The sequence below is a fragment of the Taurulus bubalis genome (genome assembly GCF_910589615.1).
Source record: "Taurulus bubalis genome assembly, chromosome: 9".
Lineage (NCBI taxonomy): Eukaryota > Metazoa > Chordata > Actinopteri > Perciformes > Cottidae > Taurulus > Taurulus bubalis.
This window is the reverse complement of record NC_136597.1, coordinates 8,266,969-8,287,195: the sequence shown is the minus strand read 5'-3', so window position 1 is coordinate 8,287,195 and position 20,227 is coordinate 8,266,969. Positions and strand designations below refer to the sequence as shown.

The following is a 20,227-nucleotide window of genomic DNA, read 5'->3' as shown; positions in this document are numbered from 1 at the left end:
CACTAAAAGGGAACAAAAAATCCTTGAGGTACGCAATTACATGAACTGCCAGTCGCTCCTCCTTGATAATGACCATGTGATGCAGGTCAAACACAGGCTGACAACCTAACTGTCCTCACCTTACAGAAAGAGAGTGCAACAAAGATTCCAGAGAGGAGGAGGAGGAGGAGAAGTCTTAGCCTACAACGTGGTCATTAGAGGATATTTTGAGCTCCTAAATACTGGTGAATGGTGAGTCAGATCTACTTTTGATGACAAAGGTGCTGATGGCCGGGGATAAACTGCTGGAAATGTGGAATAGAGGAGATGCAGAGAAAGAGTCCTGCGTGGATCTAGAAATGGAATCTCAGCCACGCAAAAAATTATCACATTCAATTGAAGAAATTCTGAGGAGGCCCACATGTGTCAGAAGAGAGAAACGAGTTCATCGTAACTGGTCTGTTATCAAGGTGAACACCAGAATATCTAACCAGCTCTCCTGTGCAGGTATGTGTTGTATTACTCTTTCATTTGTAATCTCCCCAAAGGAGTTGCTACATTTTACCATTCAAATCTGATCACAAAAGAAAATGCGTATTTTTCTTTCTGCCAATAGAAACTCCACAGATCAGACAACTTGAAGAGCCTCCAAAAGTGACCACGGACTGCATGAGTGAGTATTATGATTTCTGAAATAGAAGGAAAAGGACACATGATTAAATGCTGTAACGATGCCGATGAGGAAGATGCCAATGACGGTTATTTGTCTCCAGGTCAGAGGAAAAAGAGGCAAACGAGGGTCACTTTTACACCCTTCCAGGTGCAGGAGCTGGAGGAAGTCTTCCAGCAGACTCACTACCCCGACGTCTACAGCAGAGACCAGTTGGCCTCTCGCCTGCACCTCACCGAGGCCCGCATACAGGTAGGACAAATTTCCCCTTGGGGAATAATAAAGTATCTACCTATCTATCTATCTATCTATCTATCTATCTAGGACACGCGCACTTCATCGCTGGGGATAAATCACTTGAGTGTGTTTGTTTGGCTTTTTATGGTATGTCTCAATCCTTAGAAATGAGCGAGCACTGGTGTCCATGATGATTTTACAAATAATTATTATGGCAGTATTAAATATTACATTAATGGTTGTTGTTTTTTCAAATATAAGATATTAACGCAAGGCAATATTCAATAAAGTGAGATTATACTGCTGATGTTCAAATCTACAATTTAGCTTTCCTTGTCAAACCAGTATTATCATTTGATTCATCTTGTGATTAAGGTTGGTCCAATAAACAACCAGTGACCTCAGTGATATTGAGTGTTTGTTGAGTCAACAAGTCCAACTAACAATCCAGTGAATGTTCTGAAACAATAGGCTGATTATACTAAATAGTCATCAATGGAACAAGGTCTTTGGTCAGCTGCTTACGTAAGGCAGTTCGCTGACAATAAAGGACACATAGCAGGATAAAGGTGTTTACCAAAACATTGATTAGTCACTGAGGATGAAAGTGATAACAAAAGACTGCAGGTCTGTCTTTACTCTGCTACATATGCATGGCTAAGCTGTGATATTGAATGTGTTTCATGTGCATTGTTTGTGCTTCAGATTTGGTTCCAGAACCGCAGAGCCAAATGGAGGAAGGCCGAAACGCTGAATGATATAGAACTGATGAGCAGACAGCACATGCAGCCAGCCAGTCATCAGCTGCTTTATTATGAGGTAACGCAATACTTGGTTTTGTAAATAGTGACAAGCGACAGGAGAATAATGTATTCAAATGCACCATACATCCATCTCCATTATAGTCCCATGGAGCTCACAGTGCTGTTCAAATAAAAGAAAAGAGTAATATATATATATATATATATATATATATATATATATATATATATATATATATATATATATATATATATATATAACAGTATATAAAAGAGTAATATATATATAACAGTGCACATAATCATAAGCAAACTCAAGAAAAGTGCATCTTTTCTCAGGAAAGTCGATTAACTAAAGCATGAGTCTCATCAAAAGAGTTGTAAGAGTCTTTTGTAACTTCTCATCCGCATGTGCTCTCACAGCTCTTACAAGAGGCCCAGCTGCAGGCGGCGGGCTGGCTGCCATGCTGCTTACCCAAACCGCTTCAATCAAGGCTGTTCCTCAGAGCGACGTCGACGCCCGGCTAGCTGACCAGCACACATTCCCCAGATCACAGGACTCTGTATGTTGACCCGCTGGAGACAGACAGATAGTGACTTTGGTATTCTTACAAATGATGACGCCACGGTGTTGGATCACACCGTAATGAGTTCCCGGTGATACGACACTACGCTGCTGGGCTGTAATCTCTACAGCAGTGGTTCTCAACCTTTTTTCAGTGATGTACCCCCTGTGGAATCTTTTTTTCAGCCAAGTACCCCCTAACCAGCGCAAAGCATTTTGGGTTGCTGTGCCATATCTGGTTTAATATAGAATATATACAATTCAGTTTATGAACTTACACTTATATTATTGAATATTTATTAAATAACTATTTTTAAAGGATTTTTTAATTTATGCTAATTAAAATATATCTTTTTTTTTAATCTCACGTACCCCCTGGGGTGCCTTCAAGTACACCCAGGGGCACTATTATCCCAATTTGAGAACCACTGCTCTACAGCATATGTGTTCAACTCACAACACATATGCTGTGTTGACAACATGAAATAAAGTTTGCATGTGAACAACTGAACTTTTTTCCCGTTTAACAATAAAGCCTACTTTCAAAATGAGCATCCTGCGTGCCGACTGAAAGCAGATGGCGTTTTACATAATATAGGACTTTGTGGCGAGTCTGTACTGATGGGGTTTAAGTCAAGGTTGGAGGGTGCTGCTTCTTGGTAGAGAGCTGTATTATTGTGCCGGAGAGCATTTTCAATTTTGTCATGACACCACACTTCCTTGTCAGAGATAAGATACAGCGCCGCCATAAACTGTTCATTTGTTTGACTTTCTGACGACCTGTCCTTATCTTAATTTGGGCTCTAAATCCGAGTCACTGGCAGGTCAGCTGGCGGGAATTAGAGAACTTGTAGAAAAGGATCAAAGTGGAAATATCAGCTGAAGGTATAACAGTCACTATGTGTGTTGCTGTAAATGTGTAAATAATTGTGACTTCAATGAGAAAAAGTATTCAAAAAACTGTGTATATTGATATCTTTTATTCATCTTCATTTAATGTATTTCATAACCTCTCCCGTTATAATGTCACAGACATGTACTCAACTTCATGTGGCAGTGATAATGTTCTATGAAAAGGCTCCAACTATGACACACTCATGCCCTCTTCTTTCTGAGAAGTGTTACATAGGCCGTTCCTCAAATAATCATCAATTATAGGGACGATAACACAGTGTCGCCTTCACTATCAATGCCATAACTCGATAGTACCATAACTGATTATGTTTCACAATCCTCTGAGAGCGGTTCAACTTTTCTCCCCGTTCATATCTTCTTTTATTGTTCTCCTGCAGGCTGCAGGGTTAAAGCGGACATTGTTATGCTTCTGCGATTACTAGCCAGCGTCTGGAATAAATTGAGCCTGAATGCAACCTGACGTCTTCTGGTGGGTCATTGTAGGTCATTCCTCAATCAACCCTTAAAACTAAAGACAACTCAGTTGTGGAATGACCTGGTGAAGGAGGGAAGCTAACTTTTAAAAACTCACTATTTCAGACTTGCGTTTTATTGACTTTACTGATGTTTCATTATCTGTTGTTAACATATTTAATTAACTGTTTGCTTATTGTCTTTTTTAATTACATATAGAGCAGTTATTCCTCAGTAACAGATTTAAAGACTTACTTAAAGTTATACTTAATTAATGCAATTTTAGTAATTTCAAGTATGAAAATGAATGTTGTCATTAAATATATATCGCCATAAAACTGAACTCCCAAATTATACATGCAAAGTGAAAAACAATCCCTCTACTCCCTCTTCCATTGAGAAATTATTATTTAAAAAAATGTTTTCCAATACAATATTTCAGCCATAACCAGTGCATGTCGTGCATGTGTGAATTCTGACAGCATGTAGAGCCATCTGTTTTGTAATGCTGGTGTCCTACTATAAAAAGATGTGAATGTCATGTCTCGCAGCAGATGATAGGTGGCGCACTTTCACTCATGAATAAGCAAAAAAATACTGCTCTGTACTTTGCTGAGTGTCACACAGAAGACTGACCGGAATGTATGTCGCAGGTTCTTCTTATCTTATCTGTTATGGGATATAATAGTATAGGGAAGAATATGATGTATATGTTATTGTTGTGTTCCCACTGCCTGCTCTGACTCCCGGGAGAGGGGGGCGGATATTCAGCATCTCTCAGCCTCCGCCCGCTGTGCTCTGTCCTGAGCGGTGGAGAGGACTTGGGTGGGTGAGAGGGGCCGGGGGGGGGGGACCACAGACCGACAGACCGACAGGGGCACAGACAGAGAGAGAGAGAGAGAGAGAGAGAGAGAGAGAGAGAGAGAGAGAGAGAGAGAGAGAGAGAGAGAGGGGCGATGGCCGCCGACGGAGTGTGCGGGGAATCGATGGATCAGTACCGGGCCGAGTTGGAGCGGCTCGCCCAGGAACTGGCCGAGGCGAACCGGGAGAAGATCCGGGCTGCGGAGTGCGGGCTGGTCGTCCTGGAGGAGAATCAGGTGCTGAAGCAGCGGTACGCAGACCTGGAGCTCGACCAAGACTCTCTCAGGAAGGACTTGGAGCAATTGCAGGAGGTAAGAGAAGAGGCGTCTGTTGCTTTTGGACACTGTGGCGGGGCAGGCGCACTGCGGACAGGTGTGAGATGAGCTGCGTCGCCTCAGCGGGCGATTACACGAGTGATGATGTCTTGTTGAATGCGTTAATGTTCCACATCTGGGAACCCGCCAAATGAGATGGTTTGATACATTTGAGGTAGTTGAAAATCGTTCAATTGGCGTCTGAAACAGTGTCTATTCCCAGAATGCTATCGGTGTCATCCTGTATGAACAAGTTATCATCATCATCAACTGAATACTGTGTGCTGTTTTTGTGCAGTGCATCCATGAGACAAACAGCAGATATCTGTATTGCAAGCTCAGGACCTCCCACATTGTGTGTGCTTGTTCCAAGATTCCTTCCCTGAGTGTGCATAGCAACAGTCATTACTTTCAGGCAACTCTGCTGGAACTCAGAGCCTTTTGGTTTTACCCCATCCCAGAAATCCCTCAGTAATTGGATCTTCAGAGCAAGTCCTCTACAGTTTGTGCGGTGGCTCAGTTGTCCACTGATTTAAATGTCAGGAAGTGTAAAGTGTGAGAAGATGAGGACACTGAGACTTCCTGTGATGGATGTTTTGGGATCACACGCGTTCACTGCTGTCCCAAAACGCTGTGCTGTTGGAGTTTGAAGGCCGGGGGTCAACCACTTCAAAAGTTCACATTGCAAGAAAAGTGCTACGTGAATATTCTGCCTTCTTACTGGTCGTGTTAATACACTCAGTCATTATTAATGCATACATGCATAGTAACAAGAGGCGGATGCTGACGGGGCGCAGAGCTCAAGGTCACTTTTAGTGATGCGAGAGCCAAAAGTCCAAGAGAAGAGGGGGCTGAAGGCTACGTTTTAATGCGTTTAATGTGTGTGTGTGTGTGTGTGTGTGTGTGTGTGTGTGTGTGTGTGAGAGAGAGAGAGAGAGAGCGAGAAGGGACATTTGCTCTCTGCTGACAACTTTAATCAACTTTCATTCTCATCATTATTAACACTGTCATCTCTAATCATGTGTACATCAGGCAGTTTTGTAAACAAATAAAAGCTCAGTCACAAGGAAAATGATTGAGAAAGCTACTTTTCTATTCTTCTAAGCAGGTGTTTAAAGATGTGTGAATTACATGTTAGGAATAAAAGAAGAGAATAACATTAAGAAAGGAAGTATGTCAATGGCGATTGGGGTATGTGTTTTTATCGGATAGGCCTGGTAGACAGAAGTAAATAAGTGTACTTGAATACAGTTTTTGGATACTTTATTTGATTTTCTTTTCTCCATTTTATGGCATTTAAAAATAAAATATTGCAGTTATTTAACCACCGAAAAAAGTTACACTTAGAAAGTCAAATGCCTTTTTGTCAATGAAACCTTTTTGGCTCTTGACGGAATAAATCAAAGCAATGTGTAGTTGGGGCCCTTGTCCCGTTTCAGTTCTTTCAACGTCCAATCATTAACACAGAAATTAATCAATTAAATTTGTGTTGTAGAATTTAGTTTTTTCCATTAACATCTCATGAATATGTAGTTTATATTTATACAAACAAACTATTCTAAGCATGGTGTTTTACATTTTAAATATAAACAATCAATTAAGACTTTTATATTTATATACATAAATTATAAAAACATAATACCATCACATGCTCTGCTTATGTTTGTTGCATGTGGCATTGTGCGTGCATGGTTTTAGATTTACATCTTACACTTTCTTCCTTGTGCCGCTTTACTAGCTGAGCGTTTCGTTCTGGATCAGAATGATCTTTGTGCGGCTCACAGCAGCGTATTAAGACAAACAGACAACCTTGTAAAGCCGGCAGGAGAGCACTGTCCAGCTGATATCTCACACTTATGGATTATTATGGATGATGGGTGATGTGGTGGATAATATGGAGAATCAGATGAGACAGAGAGGAGAAAGAAGCAGAGAGATCAAACATGTTGGCTGTGTGGGAAAGGGAGCAGAAGGAAAGTATACGGTGAAAACAAAGTATTTAGAAGTAAGTATTTCACATTTAAAATTCTGTGCAAGAAGACGAAGCGACAAGAGAGAAATATTCATACTTTAAAGGGTGTTTTATAGCCTCATATTTCTTCTAAACTTTAGGATACCACAGACCAATCACAATTAAAAGGTGGATGTGCCTGTCGTACTTTACCAGCTGTTGGATTTTCTACATACCTGAGGATTGTGTCGTCGCTTCACATACAATATGGTGCTTTGAGCTGCTTCCTAACAGTCCACTTACCCTTGCATCCTTTTAAAATCCAGTGTAGCAAAACTTTAATTGTCATAGCTCTAAAAATGTCAGCTGTAACTATGCCATTACTGCAGCAGTGCTCTTTGCTGTGATCTGTCATCCGTTAACATCTGCAGCCATTGTATTCTCTGTTTCCTCATCTGCCCGTCTCTCTGTCCTTGCTCTCGCCTGAGAGAGGGGACATTTTCCCGAGGTGATATTACTTCCACAGAAAAAGCACGTCCCGCTTCCTGTCTGTCTGTCGTACGTTCATGAATATGAGACCGAATGGCAGAGTGCAAACCTGCCACGACAATAACATCACATCTAGTCCCGCCGTGCTGGGAGAGGTGCATTATGAAAGGGTATGAAAGAAGTATAAAAAACTGCAAATGGAAATTTGAATTGCTTCTGGGACTGAGTGGTCTTAGGATCCCTGAATAGGTTTTTCCTATGAAAGACCAAAAATCTGTCTCAGAAAATTATTTTCATTTTTGATTAACCTACCGATTATTTTCCCCTCTCACAATTTCCCAGAACTTAAGGTGACATTTTCAAATAGCTTATTATGTTCCACCGGCAGTCAAAAACCAACAGAGATGTATTTCTGCAAATTGTCTTGCAAATAATTTTCTAAAATAGAGACAAAGATGTTTTTTTTAATGTCCCGTGGCCTCTTTGTTTTCCCCCTGAATTTAAATTAAATGAGAATGCAAAACTAATATTTCTTTGATTTGAGATGTATTTCTGTTGATCTTAACCATTTCACAAGTGAATTTGAAGCTTGTGCCGTTCATCAGTGGAATGTTTTGTCTTGTTATCTTCTCTTACTATTTGCACAGCGTTTTGGTTCTGAAAGCTGAAGCGTTTTCTAGCTCTGTAGTGTCTTCTCCCCTCCTATATAGTTTCCCTTCACCAAGCTTTTTAACTCAGCCTCTCTCTCTCTCTCTCTCTCTCTCTCTCTCTCTCTCTCTCTCTCTCTCTCTCTCTCCGCCTGCCGGCCCCGTCACTCTCCCCTTCCTTGTATCCCTGTGCCTGTGTATGTCTCTGGATAGCGGCCTAAGCAGTGACGGAGACACCCTTACCCCGTGGTTCTGGCTTGATAGTGCTGTCTCTGGGCAGATCATCCTCAGATAGGACCCAGTAAAAGGCAGAAGGAGGAGGGAAGAGCTGCGTGTTCATATGGTTCACAGTGATGTCTTCGTCACGCTGTCAACAAGGCTTGAAATCATCAAAAGATGGAGAGCAGCCTCGTCGTCATTAAGTCATGTTATGCCAGGAGTATTTGTTATTACATCATTTGAGTCTTTAGTCTTTGGCTCTAATGAATAAGTATGTTGAATCTCCAGTACAAAGAAAAAACATCTCTGCAACTCATAGGTCTGAAGAGGAGTGTGAAAAAGAAGTTAGTCATATCCGCTTCTGTCATAACTCATCTTTTCAGCTCTTTCAGATTGCAAGTCAGTAGAATAATTGACATTTGGGATGAGTTGAGAACAGGCAGTTCACAGGTCAGATCTGTTCTCAAGGATTTTGGGCTGAGAAAGATGCCAAAAGAAATCTACATCAAACTCTTCCCATATCTGAAGAACGATTCAGTCATGATTCATCAGATCAGTGTAAAATCTTCAGCTGCAAGACTGTTTCTGTGTTCCTTGCAGCTGTTTCGTCATCCCTCTCCTTTACACCTTTGTCTGTGCACATCCAACATTCTTGAATCACAGAATCTTCTGCCATTGAACTTGAAAAATACAATCAGAAAACTGATTACTGGGATACGCATGAAGAAGCTGGCTAAGTGTTTTCTGGAATTGTATTTCATTTCAATTGTATTTTCATTTGATTGTCATCCAGTACTTTAGTACCAATGTGTGCATTTTGTTACACTCTGTTTATGGTCAATCTCTTCACACCCACAGGTAGAAATATGCTTCTGACAGGATCCCTCAAAGAGCGTATTTATATGGACATTATTTTATTGTTGCCAATGTATGATTCTTTTGTATGTTCAAAACCTTGGAATGAAATCAATACGACACGATTTGCATACTATTTTCAGTGAAATATTACAGTATGCTTCACGGGACACAACGCTGGCATAATTATCCCACAATGCTATACATCCATAAGACAGTTCTGTAACGTAAATAATGTAAATGTAAGTATAGGATTCCACTTTAATAGGTGTATGTCCTTTAGATTAGTTCAGCTCCCAAATTATTGTTTGGTCACTTGAGATTGGCACAGGTTACCATGGTAGTCGGGAAGTAACGTGGTAAATACAGTTCACTGTTTCGATGCATTTGGGTTGTAAAGATTTTTTTTCACAATTTGAACCAGATGACACTGCAACTGGTCTTCGCAGGCAAACTGTGATGTTCCAAAGTATGTTATTAACGTGTTTTATTCTCAAGGGTCGGCTGTCAGATTCACAAAGAGCAACAACATGCTTTCATTGTCCTGTTGATGATTGATTTGCTGTCAGTCCATTCCCTCTGGGAGTCTCTCTACAGTAACTATCTGCACAAGTCAAGTTAATAACATGCGACTGCTCGGTCATCAGGCACGAATGATGATGGTGTGAAGCTGTTTGACTTGATCTCCTTCAGAATGATATTGAAGCCCAGTGAAGGACCTGTCAGTCACACCGGTTGTCAAACCGTCTGTGTCTCATAAAGCAAGGAACAGCGTGAGGAGTTACATTTCCAGAGGTGTTTAATGTACAACTGTTGACCGCTGCTGTTTCTTTTGAAGACTCTTTGGTGACACATCTGGAGTTTATTTGTTTTGTTTGAGGTGGTGAATCAACATTGAATAAAAGGATTATCCAAATTGTAATACCTCTTAGCATTTATTAACTTAAAAAAACAAAAACTCAGCACACGTCCTGTATTTGACCGGACCTCCAATTCAGGGTCAACACTTGTGAAAAGAGAGCAGCTGTGGTTGTAAATCAATCTGTCCTGAGTGAGGAGGAAGGATACTTTACAGTTTTCTCTCCCCTCTGCTTCTCCTTCTCCTCCTGCTTGCTCCTCTTTTACATTACATTGGGTTCGAGGGAGGGCAGTCAACATGGACGGAGGGGCAGAATCAATATCCCATGAGATGGTGTTACTCCTTTCTTTCGGTGTTGTGCCCTACACCATGGGCCCACCATCCCCCTCCTCGACTCCTGTGGCGCTCCCTCCCTCCCCATCCTCTCCTATGATCCCTCCCTGGAGTGAAGTGGGAATTATGCATTGATTTATGTCTCTGTGAGCTAAGCTGTGCATTATTGTGCGTACTGCAGCGTGCATTGTGGGAATCAGTGCATTCTGTGTTCCTCAAAGTGAATCCTACAGAACAGCTTTTGAATCAGTCAAGTTACAGAGCTTTTAATAGAGGGGACACCGGGGTGTCTGCTGGGTGGCAGTCAGCCGCGGAACACAAGCCAAACCAGGTTTCACAACACTGTGTTTAGCACGCTCAAGAATGTTGTCTGTTAAAGTAATTAAGTGTAGCCATTAACAAATGATTGTATTGTTCCTTCCTGTGAGGAGCAGGTTTGGTGGTGTTGACCTGTGACGTCAGCAACAGGCTCAGGGATGCAGTTGAGCATATAGATAAGGACCTGTCTGCCCTTGTGTGTGGCCTATGCTGTTTTTTTATGGGGGTGGTTGATGTGTGTGTTTTGTCAGGACCTGAAGGGAAGGTCATTTGTCTTTGTAGTTGAGTCACACCACAGGACCACTTTTCCTGCATGTGTGTATGACTCCTCCTTTTGTTTTTTTCCTCTCCCGTGTCTGTATGTGTAGCAGGAGGGGGGTTTGGCTGCGGATGTTGTGATTGAGACCAGAGAGGGCGGGCCGGCAGGATAGAGTGACTCGTGGTGAGTGACTCCAGGCCGTCAGTGTGGTCTCGTTGTTGTTTCAGGTTTTTATTTATGGGTGACTTGATAGAGAACCGGGGAGGGAGAGAGAACGTCGGGTCTGGTCGCTGCATTAAAAGATGATTTACACAACAGAGCTCAAAAGAATATCCACGTATTTCATTCTGACCCTCGTTATTTTCTTTTGTCCCTGTTTCTCAAAAATCCCCATGACCTTCACATGTAAAGAGACCAGGATTTAGTGAAGCTGTTCCTTCTGCAGAGACAGGCCCGCCCAGCCCAACATAGATTATGTTTTTCAGAAAGCTCCTTTTTGCTGCAGTGAAATACAGAAGAGGGTAAGAGGGAACAGGACTCCGCTGCCTGCAGGCTGCTGTATTGATTAGTCGTCTACTTTAGCTGTGTGCGCTGCAAACTCTGAAAGGATAGCAGAAAAAGAAGCTTGTCCTCTCGAGGAAAACTTTAGTTTTTTGCAACCCAAAGATCTTCGTTGTGGGAATGTATAACTATGGCTGTGCCTTCTGCTGCCTATATTTATTGTTATTGTTTACGTGATTATTTTTTTTGGGTCACAAATCGGTACTTCAAAGCATCACTGGCTTCAGTCATTCTGCCTTTATCGGGTCTAGACAATGTGATTTACTTTCAGCTCCAGTCTTTTTTCATGCCTATCATCTCTGCAAGAGAAGCCTCCCATCTAGATGACCAGAGGCCATCTATATATCATCCAGCAACGATGTCGAGCAAAGACAAGCTTGATGCTCTGAAGTCCCTGCCTATCCCTCCATCGTTACAATTACAGTGCACATACTCACTGGCATGCATGAGCATGTGCACACCCAAACATGCACTTGTAATGGGTGTGCGAACCAGAATCAGGGTCAGACGATCGGTCTCTGTCACCTCTGCGCTGTAATGGGATGTATAGGATTAGACGGGTATTAAATCATCCCCTAGTTAACCCATTTAATTATCCCACTCCTCCATCACAAGAGACCTGATGTCATGTGAGGTCATGAAACTGAAAGAGCTGAGAGGAAGGATGTATACATGTTGCTGTGGGCCTGCTTTTGAAAGGTTCTCGACATGCTGAAAAAGAATATAGAATATACTGTATATATATATATATATATATATATATATATATGTATATATATATATATATATACATATATATATATATATATATACATATATATATACATATATATGTGTATATATATATATATATACACATATATATATATGTATATATATATATATACATATATATATATATAATAGAAATATACCTGAGAATTAAAGCGACCAAGCTGCCTGCCTCCATTTTTGTTGTATGATCATCAGAGCAATTATTTTCACGATCAGATAAGTTGTCAATTTTGTATCATTTATTAAGTAATTAATTATTTAGCCTATAAAATGCAAGACATTTTACATTACAATTTCCCTAGAGCCCGGGGTAACCCACATATATTAAATGCACTACAATATAAAACAGAAGTGCAACAAATCCTCATACTTGAGAGTTGGAAAATTAAATGTTTTGTACTTTGACATGGCTCTAAAGGGGAAGGCAATGCTAGTTGGTCTTTGGCTCCATCAGTTTGGTTCAGACAGAAACTTATATTATATGGATTGCCTTGAACTAATGTACATACATTCAGGGTCCTCAGAGGATGAATCCTAATGCCTTTTCCTCAAGCGCCCTATTCTTATAATTGCACCGGCATGTTAGTTGCTCATTTTTCGAGTGAAATATATCTTTGTCTACTAGTAATAATGTAGTAATAAAGTAATGTATCTACTAATAACTAATGTAGATGAGAGACAGAAATAGAGAGGAAAGAGGATTGTGAAGATTTGAAGGAATGCTACCGCTAACATCGCTTTTATTAGTAGCCTGGACAAGGATTCCCACAGGTCTACGGGCTTAAAATGAAGGCTCTCCTGTGGCTACACAAAAGCACTGAGTCACCCAGAGGCCCCATGTGTCAATACAAGAGGGTCACTGTGTGCCGACCAGCCTTTCCATTGTCGTCGGTGTTTGCCTTGCTTGGCTGAGTCCTCTTTATCAGCAGAGACCCACGACAGAGACAGGAGACAATGTTATCAGTTGAATCTGTCTCCTGTCGTTCTGTCCCGCTCTCTCGTGTGCCTCTGGATGCTTCTCTCGCTGCGTCTGCTGGCACTGATGCAGAATACCAATCAGCCAGTTCAAACACCTCCATCTTTTCTTATTTTTCTCAATGCCGTGCTCATTACTCTCAGCTCACTTTCCCTCTCCATAGTTTTTTTCTTCTTTAATCTCCCTTGTCCCATGGAGTACTTCTACCATTTAGTCCAACAAAGGGATGTAGGTCGGTAAGGAGGAAGAGAAGTGTGCAGCATAGAGGAAACAGAGTGGGTCGATGTCCACCGCTCCCTACATTAGAGCTCTAATTCTTCTTCCCCCCGGGCAAATCCCTCAACACTTGACTGACTGTGGAGACTCGGTACTTCGTTGAGGCACATAATGGAAATGGTCTGTTGTCATTTAGGAGGATTATGACGGCGGCAGAAACCACTTACAGGATTCTGGACAAGGATGGATAAAAGTATTTGACTGAAAGCATTTGTCCTTTGAGAGATTAAGAGCGCAAAAAAAGAAACAGGGAATCAAGAAAATAGATGAAGTTAGTGAAAGTCAAAATAAGTAATGTACTGTTCGACCTGTGGGATCATGATAACCTTGACTGCTCTGTTAATTTGGTGTCCATGAATCACTGTTTATCAGGTTGTACCCTGAGGGAGAGGATATATGTCCGGAACAGCTTTACCTTGATGCATTGACACATTTTTCACGACCGGGTGTGAGAGGCAGAGACTCAGGAGCAGAGGAAACAGGCAGGAGGCCAGGTGGAGGGCAAAATCAAAAAGGTATTTTACTAAACAAAGTCACAAACATTGGAAAACTACAGCTACAGCTACAGCTCAAACACGAAGTACATACATACATGGGAGACAAAGAAGACAATCCTGCCACTGACAAGGGAAAGACACAGACTAAATACACAGGGGAAGACAGGCAACACACATGAGGGCGGGGCTTTATAATCACACAGGGTAAAGGCCCACTGGGAAGACACACACAGAATACACAAGATGTTACACTTTTAGGTACCCACATATTTACACATCTGCTCACACAATCATATGCAACTTCAAACGAAAGTAGCCGATCTGGGCTGCAGATTCTTATTTGGCTGGTTGTAACAGTGAGGACACAGTGATGTTGAATGTTAAAGACTTTGTGGCTGAGAGTGTAAAGTGGAGGCTGATACACATCAAACATATTAATCGCATATTTAAAGATAATATCTGCTAATATTCTTTAATAGAACGAAAACAATTAGTTTATAAAGTCAATAGGCATGCTACCTAAATTAATTGTCAACAATTGCATAATTTTATTTAATTTAGTTCATTTTAAAAGGTAATTTAAAGTAAACAAAAAAATCAGCCCTTTCAATATAAATATTGCTTGTGTCTTCTGTGATAGTAAACTGAATATTTGTAGGTATGATTTTTTTTTTTACATGTTATGGCAATTGGCAGATTACTTGATAATGAATGTACTAATCATTTACATTACTTATAATGCAAAGTAAGAGCATATTAGGGGGAAAAAACATTGTGTTTGAAGAAAGATTAATGATTGTTGATGATTGGTTGTTTTCTCAGTAATATTTCATGTTAAATTGCTTGATAGATTTATTGTTAAATGGTTTATTTGATGAGGGGACAGTGCACAATAATAAAAACATTTCTGTAAATATGCCAGAGTTAGTCAAGAGTCTATTTTTCCTTCCTTCTGTCTGTGTTTGTGTCAAGGGCTCTCTGCATTAGAGCCTCGTCTCCTCCTTTTCACTCACTGCTTTTTTTAAGTTTCCACTCAGCCCAATGGCTCTTGTTCTCGCTACAAACGAATGGCAGGAGTTGGGGATGCATTCATGTCAAGTGCATGCACGAGTGTGCCTCTAGCCATGTGTATTTCTTAACATGCATTTGTCAACTGAAATGGCCTGAAGGGTAGGCCATGTGTTTTCGTGGTTGACTTGCTCATGCTCTCCTGCAGGGCGCATCACCAAGCAGAGAGACACCATGACACAGTTACAGCAGGTACAGTTTGAGCAGTTAGTGTTGGAACTTTCCCAGTCTGCTCACACTGATCACAGCTTCCTACATAGAGGCAAAGCATAAAGTCCTGTCCGCCTCTTTATATAGTGACTCCTATTGCTAAAAGATATTTTAGATCCTGACATAATGAACATCTTAGTAGACATAACGGCTCGTCTTCGTGGCAGCGCCGGCTCAGTGTGCTGAAGTTATGACCACGATATGGATGGAGTCCGGAGGAGATGAGAATCGATTTGAGGAGAGAGGAAAGGAGATAAAGAGACATTTGGGATCTGACAAATCTTCTGCCCAGCAGCCGATTCAAAGTCCATTCATCCAGGCACAGACTGAGCACACATAAGTGATAGGCATTCTGGGAAATAATCCAGGCATCTTTCTTATCAAGAGCAGACTTCAGCCAAATTAAATCACTTTAACAAGCCACATCCTTGAACTAAACACCGCCTGTCCCCTGGCAGAGCGTTTGGCTTCACACAGCATTCACTGTGCACATTGTGTTGGTGAGAAAGCAACAGATGTGACGCTATTGTGGATTTTCTGTAGCTGGCAGGGATTTTAAAGCGCATTGAGGCCTTTTTCGGCTATTACCCTGCATAACAGATTCTACTTTCCTTGAGTGTCAACATAATAGCATATTGTTATCAGAGGAATAATAGGCTTTGCTGTGCTAAATTGCATTTCAGCAAGGAGGAGCAGAAAGCAGGGCAATTGCACTATCTATAGAATGTTCAGATCACTCCAGCTCAATGTTTATGTAGACTGTAATTCATGAAGAGCTTTCTACCAACTGAGGAAATTAAACTAGGATTCAAAGGCCGCAGTAGAGCACGCCTGGGCACTCAGCATTATGATAAACGATAAACATCCCTCGTGATTCAGTAGCAGGCTTAAAGCGCGCACACACACACACACACACACACACACAAAGCAAACCCTGTACTCTAGGGCCTAATTTCAAACTGTGTCTTTACTAATTGAATTATCTAATTATCATTATGTAATTTCAGCTTCACAAAGGACACTACACTCCACTATGTATGCATATACAATTCAGATTTTTTTAAATGTGATTTGTTTAAATAATATAATTGCTTCTAAATATCTGTATTAGTTGTTAATTTTGTTTGTGTGGCTGACCTCCATTCTTGCTGGGCTGTGATTAACCAGCTTCCCCTTGCTTGTGAAATTGTGCTTGTGTGTTTTTATAGATGACAGATCTCTTGACTTGGCACTTTTCCCCGGTGGCTGAGAAGCACAAAAGGACGTTTCGGTGTCCTTGTGAAAGGGCAACGTTTCCCATAAACCAGCTGCAGCAGTGGCTCATCATGGATATGAGTTTTAAGTACACATACTTAATATATTAAATAGAAAAGGAATTGTGTGTACAACACTTCCTTTAATTATATTTTCCATGGACCTGTCGGGAGCTTGTCAGGTGATGGCATTGTGATGTCATCAGGGTTATCTCAGCTTGGACTAGAGTAATTTTAATTAAAAGCCTGCATGGGTATGGAGTTAAAAAAAATGTTAGCTATTAGGAGGGAGTGGGGGTCTAATTAAAAATACGTTAATTGGTTGCATTATGGGGCATGTAGGAAGTAATTAGTTCTATTACAGAATAATAATGCAAGAGTTAAGTATTATTTACATATATGGACATAACTAAAGTTTGCTAAAATTAATAAAAAGGTACATAATCTATTTAATTTGTAATGGACAGAACTTACAGACCATATCGTGAAATTTGTTTAGTGGAAATACACTTTTTCCTCGTGTTGTTTACCTCTCCAGACTTGTGTCTAGAGTTTGTGTTTTCTCTACTCTCCTCAGATTGATGTGTGTGTGTGTGTGTGTGTGTGTGTGTGTGTGTGTGTGTGTGTGTGTGTGTGTGTGTGTGTGTGTGTGTGTGTGTGTGTGTGTGTGTGCGTGTGTGTGTCGTCTTGTTGTGACTGGAGGTCGACAGATCGCATGCTACTTCTGACTCACGTCTCTTCCGTTTGTTATACTCTTGATGTTCTTCTGCAATTATTTATGAGATTCATTCTAAGTGTCAGTTCTGTCACTGCTGGTCACTTTTTTTTCATGGAATAGTTGGCTTGGTCTCAAACCATTGTGACGGAGGCGTCGCATGCTTTACAACTGATTATCAAGCGAGTGAATGACGTGCCGCAACCAGAAACAATCTGCTCTGACCTCACACATACAGCTCTCTACATGACACTGCATGTCTCTCTCCATGGTACTGAAATCCCTGATGTGGTTGGCTGGGCCGACCATCTGGACTGTGTGTGTGTGTGTATGTGTGTGTGTGTGTGTGTGTGTGTGTGTGTGTGTGTGTGTGTGTGTGTGTCTTTTTGTGTATATGTCGAATAGTGTATGCTGGAGTTTTTCATTAGAATTTTTCTAATACCCTGATTTCTGCTTCCCAATAACTTATCAAAAGGATGTAATAGCAGACAGAGATTAGAGCTCTGCAAGGCGGCTTTTGGTTGATTTTCTAATCAAGCTTGTGATCCAGATTTAAGGCGGTTCTGTCTCAAATCGAGCAATAAAAGTATCACTCTTCTCATCTTCTACTTGCATAAAATATCAATGTATACAACAAATACTAGTTGATTTTAAGCCCCATCTATCATTGTACAATTTAAATCCTCAATTTTACATGTCTTCTTTGTCACCTTTTCCATAAATGTATTTCTGATTGTACAATTAATTAAGGATATACATGTCACGGTCATTATTATTTTTACTAGGCAAACTTTATTAAAGTCTACATTAATTAAAACTTATACAAGGGAACGTGAAAAGAAGTTATTCTTGCCTGTGTTCATATTTGCTCTCTGACTTTGACATTTTAAATCAAGTCTGGACCCCTTGCTATCTTAACATTACTATAAATAAACTTGTTTAACAGGGATTTTCATCTAGGAAAACCCAATACGTCCACTTAATCCTAAAAGTTCGGAGATTAATTGCTAATGTAGAAATAGTGCACTCGCTTCTCCCTATTGGGTATAAAAATAGACTCCTGGTGTATATACACACACTGACAGATCCTCCCCTGACTCCTAATTAGGAGCTGCAACGTACAGGGAAAGATTTCAGGGTTGCACACGCTCCTCCTCTCACTCAAGTGCGGCGGTTGGTTTGTTCCCTCCGTCTCCTCCTCTTTCCCTGGCCCCGGGGATGAATATCTATAGAGGGGGACTCTATTGTTCGGACTTCATCCACTGAGGCACAGAAGGCCGAGGAGCCTCAAGGTTGAATGCATTATGGGGTTTCTAGTACACAAAAATGAGCCAGCTGCCAATCAAGAACTCCATCTTAAAATCGTCCTGAGGAAAGGGCATTACATATTAATCTTCCTGTTCTTTACATGTTATCAGGCTCGAGTAACTGTATTATGTTTGTCAATTGGGTAACAGATGCAGGTGCAATGAAAATCCAGCATTATAATGATACAGCATGCTGTATCATTAGTGTCGATCCTGTAATTAGCCTGAGCTGTCACTGTGTTATTTTTAGCCCACCCTGAAACTATGGTGCACCAGCATCAGGAGGGCCAAAGTGTGTTTGTGTGTGTGTGTGTGTGTGTGTGTGTGTGTGTGTGTGTGTGTGTGTGTGTGTGTGTGTGTGTGTGTGTGTGTGTGTGTGTGTGTGTGTGCTCCTTTATGTGTGAATGTTGAACCTCAGCCATCAGTGTCGCCCACTGGTACTTCCTTTAAAAGGAGCAGTGGGCAGATGGAGTGAGCGGACTTTCGAAGAGCACGGCTCAGCTCATGAAGGCGGGTTGTCAGGAAACCATCTGCTTCTGCTTATGCATCCAAGACCCAGAGATTCTCTGTGGATGAGTTGCTGCTGTGACGGTTCTTGTGTCTGTTGTTCGGCCTTTTTCGTCAGCTCGTCATGTTTATCATGCCTAAATACTGAATGAAATGTGTATTTCCTGAACTAAGTGTTTTATTTTTAAGAGAAATCTTTTGCACACCTGATCCTGTTGAAAGTAGCTCGACATTTTGTGAAATATCCTATTCACGATTAGCTTATCTTAGCTTAGCTTAGTTTATCGTAAACAGCAAGCTAACCTGGCTCTTTATATCAAATGTGTTTAATCCGTACAAAAAAAACCAGCAAGTTGTGCCAGACTATTACTTGGTCGGGAGCAGCAATTTACTGAAGTATGCGCTAGTTGCCTGGCAAGATTAATTTGGAAGACTTCAGGAGGTCATCCCTTCCTGCCAAGAAATAATCCTGCAAATACACTTCGGAATTTAGTAACGAAACAGAGATGTAGCGTGTTCAGGAGGATTGTGTGACCTTTGGACAGAGCAAGGCTATCTGTTTCTCCCTGCTATTATGTTTTATGCTAAGCTAACTGGCTGCAAAGCTTCGTATTTAGTCTCAATCTTTTCATTCTTTTAACATGAAAGTGACGAAGAATACATTTCTGCATTAAGAAGTTCGGCATATTTTCCTCAATCTAAACCCAAAAAGTTAATACAATACACAGCCTATTCTGTTTTGAATTTGCTCCCAGTACAGTAAGTGTACATCTTTGCTTTCTTCTTTACCTTCATGATACTAGAAATCCAACAGCTGGGCCCTGTGGGTCCAGATCTTTTGCTCGTCCCCCTGCAGGGCTCATCTGTTGCTGTGAGGCCCGCTCGGACGTTGACAGCCTCCCAACTGACGCAAGAATGTGAGCTCATTCAGTCACACTGTGCTCAGAATTAATCAGCTTTTTTGTTCTTTTGGCCCTCCCTCTTTTAATCGTTCACTACAATCACACTGTGCCTCCCGAGAGAGCTAGAGAGGGCACGGGGGCGAGTGAACAAGAGAGAGTGAAAGAGAGCGAGAAATAAAAGAGATGCAGTGAGGGAGGGGAACTAGAGACGATTAAAATACAGTATTCTTGCATGAGTGCTTTCTATTCATTATAAAGCAAGTCCTTGAGGACAGTTTTTGTAGTTGAAGGCAAAATATTCGGTGTATTTACAGCCGTTTCTGGACTGATTATTACTGGCTCTTATTCATATGCATATCTGTATTTCACAAGGAAAATGAAAGGGTCTGTTGAATTAGAATAAGTGTCAGTGCCTTTTTAAATAAAGCACTTTATTTACCTGATTACATGTAATCAAATGTATATATAAGTTTATATTAACCGATTAGAAAAAGTG

At 41.0% G+C, this 20,227-nt stretch overlaps 1 protein-coding gene across 1 annotated transcript in view; it reads left to right on the top strand.

Annotated features, from left to right (window-relative positions):
* Positions 1–4,536: 4,536 nt before the first annotated feature.
* bicd1a (bicaudal D homolog 1a) overlaps positions 4,537–20,227 on the top strand; it is a gene marked incomplete at both ends in the record, with an annotated part of 28,051 nt that continues 12,360 nt past the window's right edge. The window contains one exon of the mRNA XM_079224278.1: positions 4,537–4,752. Coding sequence (XP_079080404.1) covers positions 4,537–4,752 — 216 coding nt within the window. The remainder of the gene's footprint in view (positions 4,753–20,227) is intronic.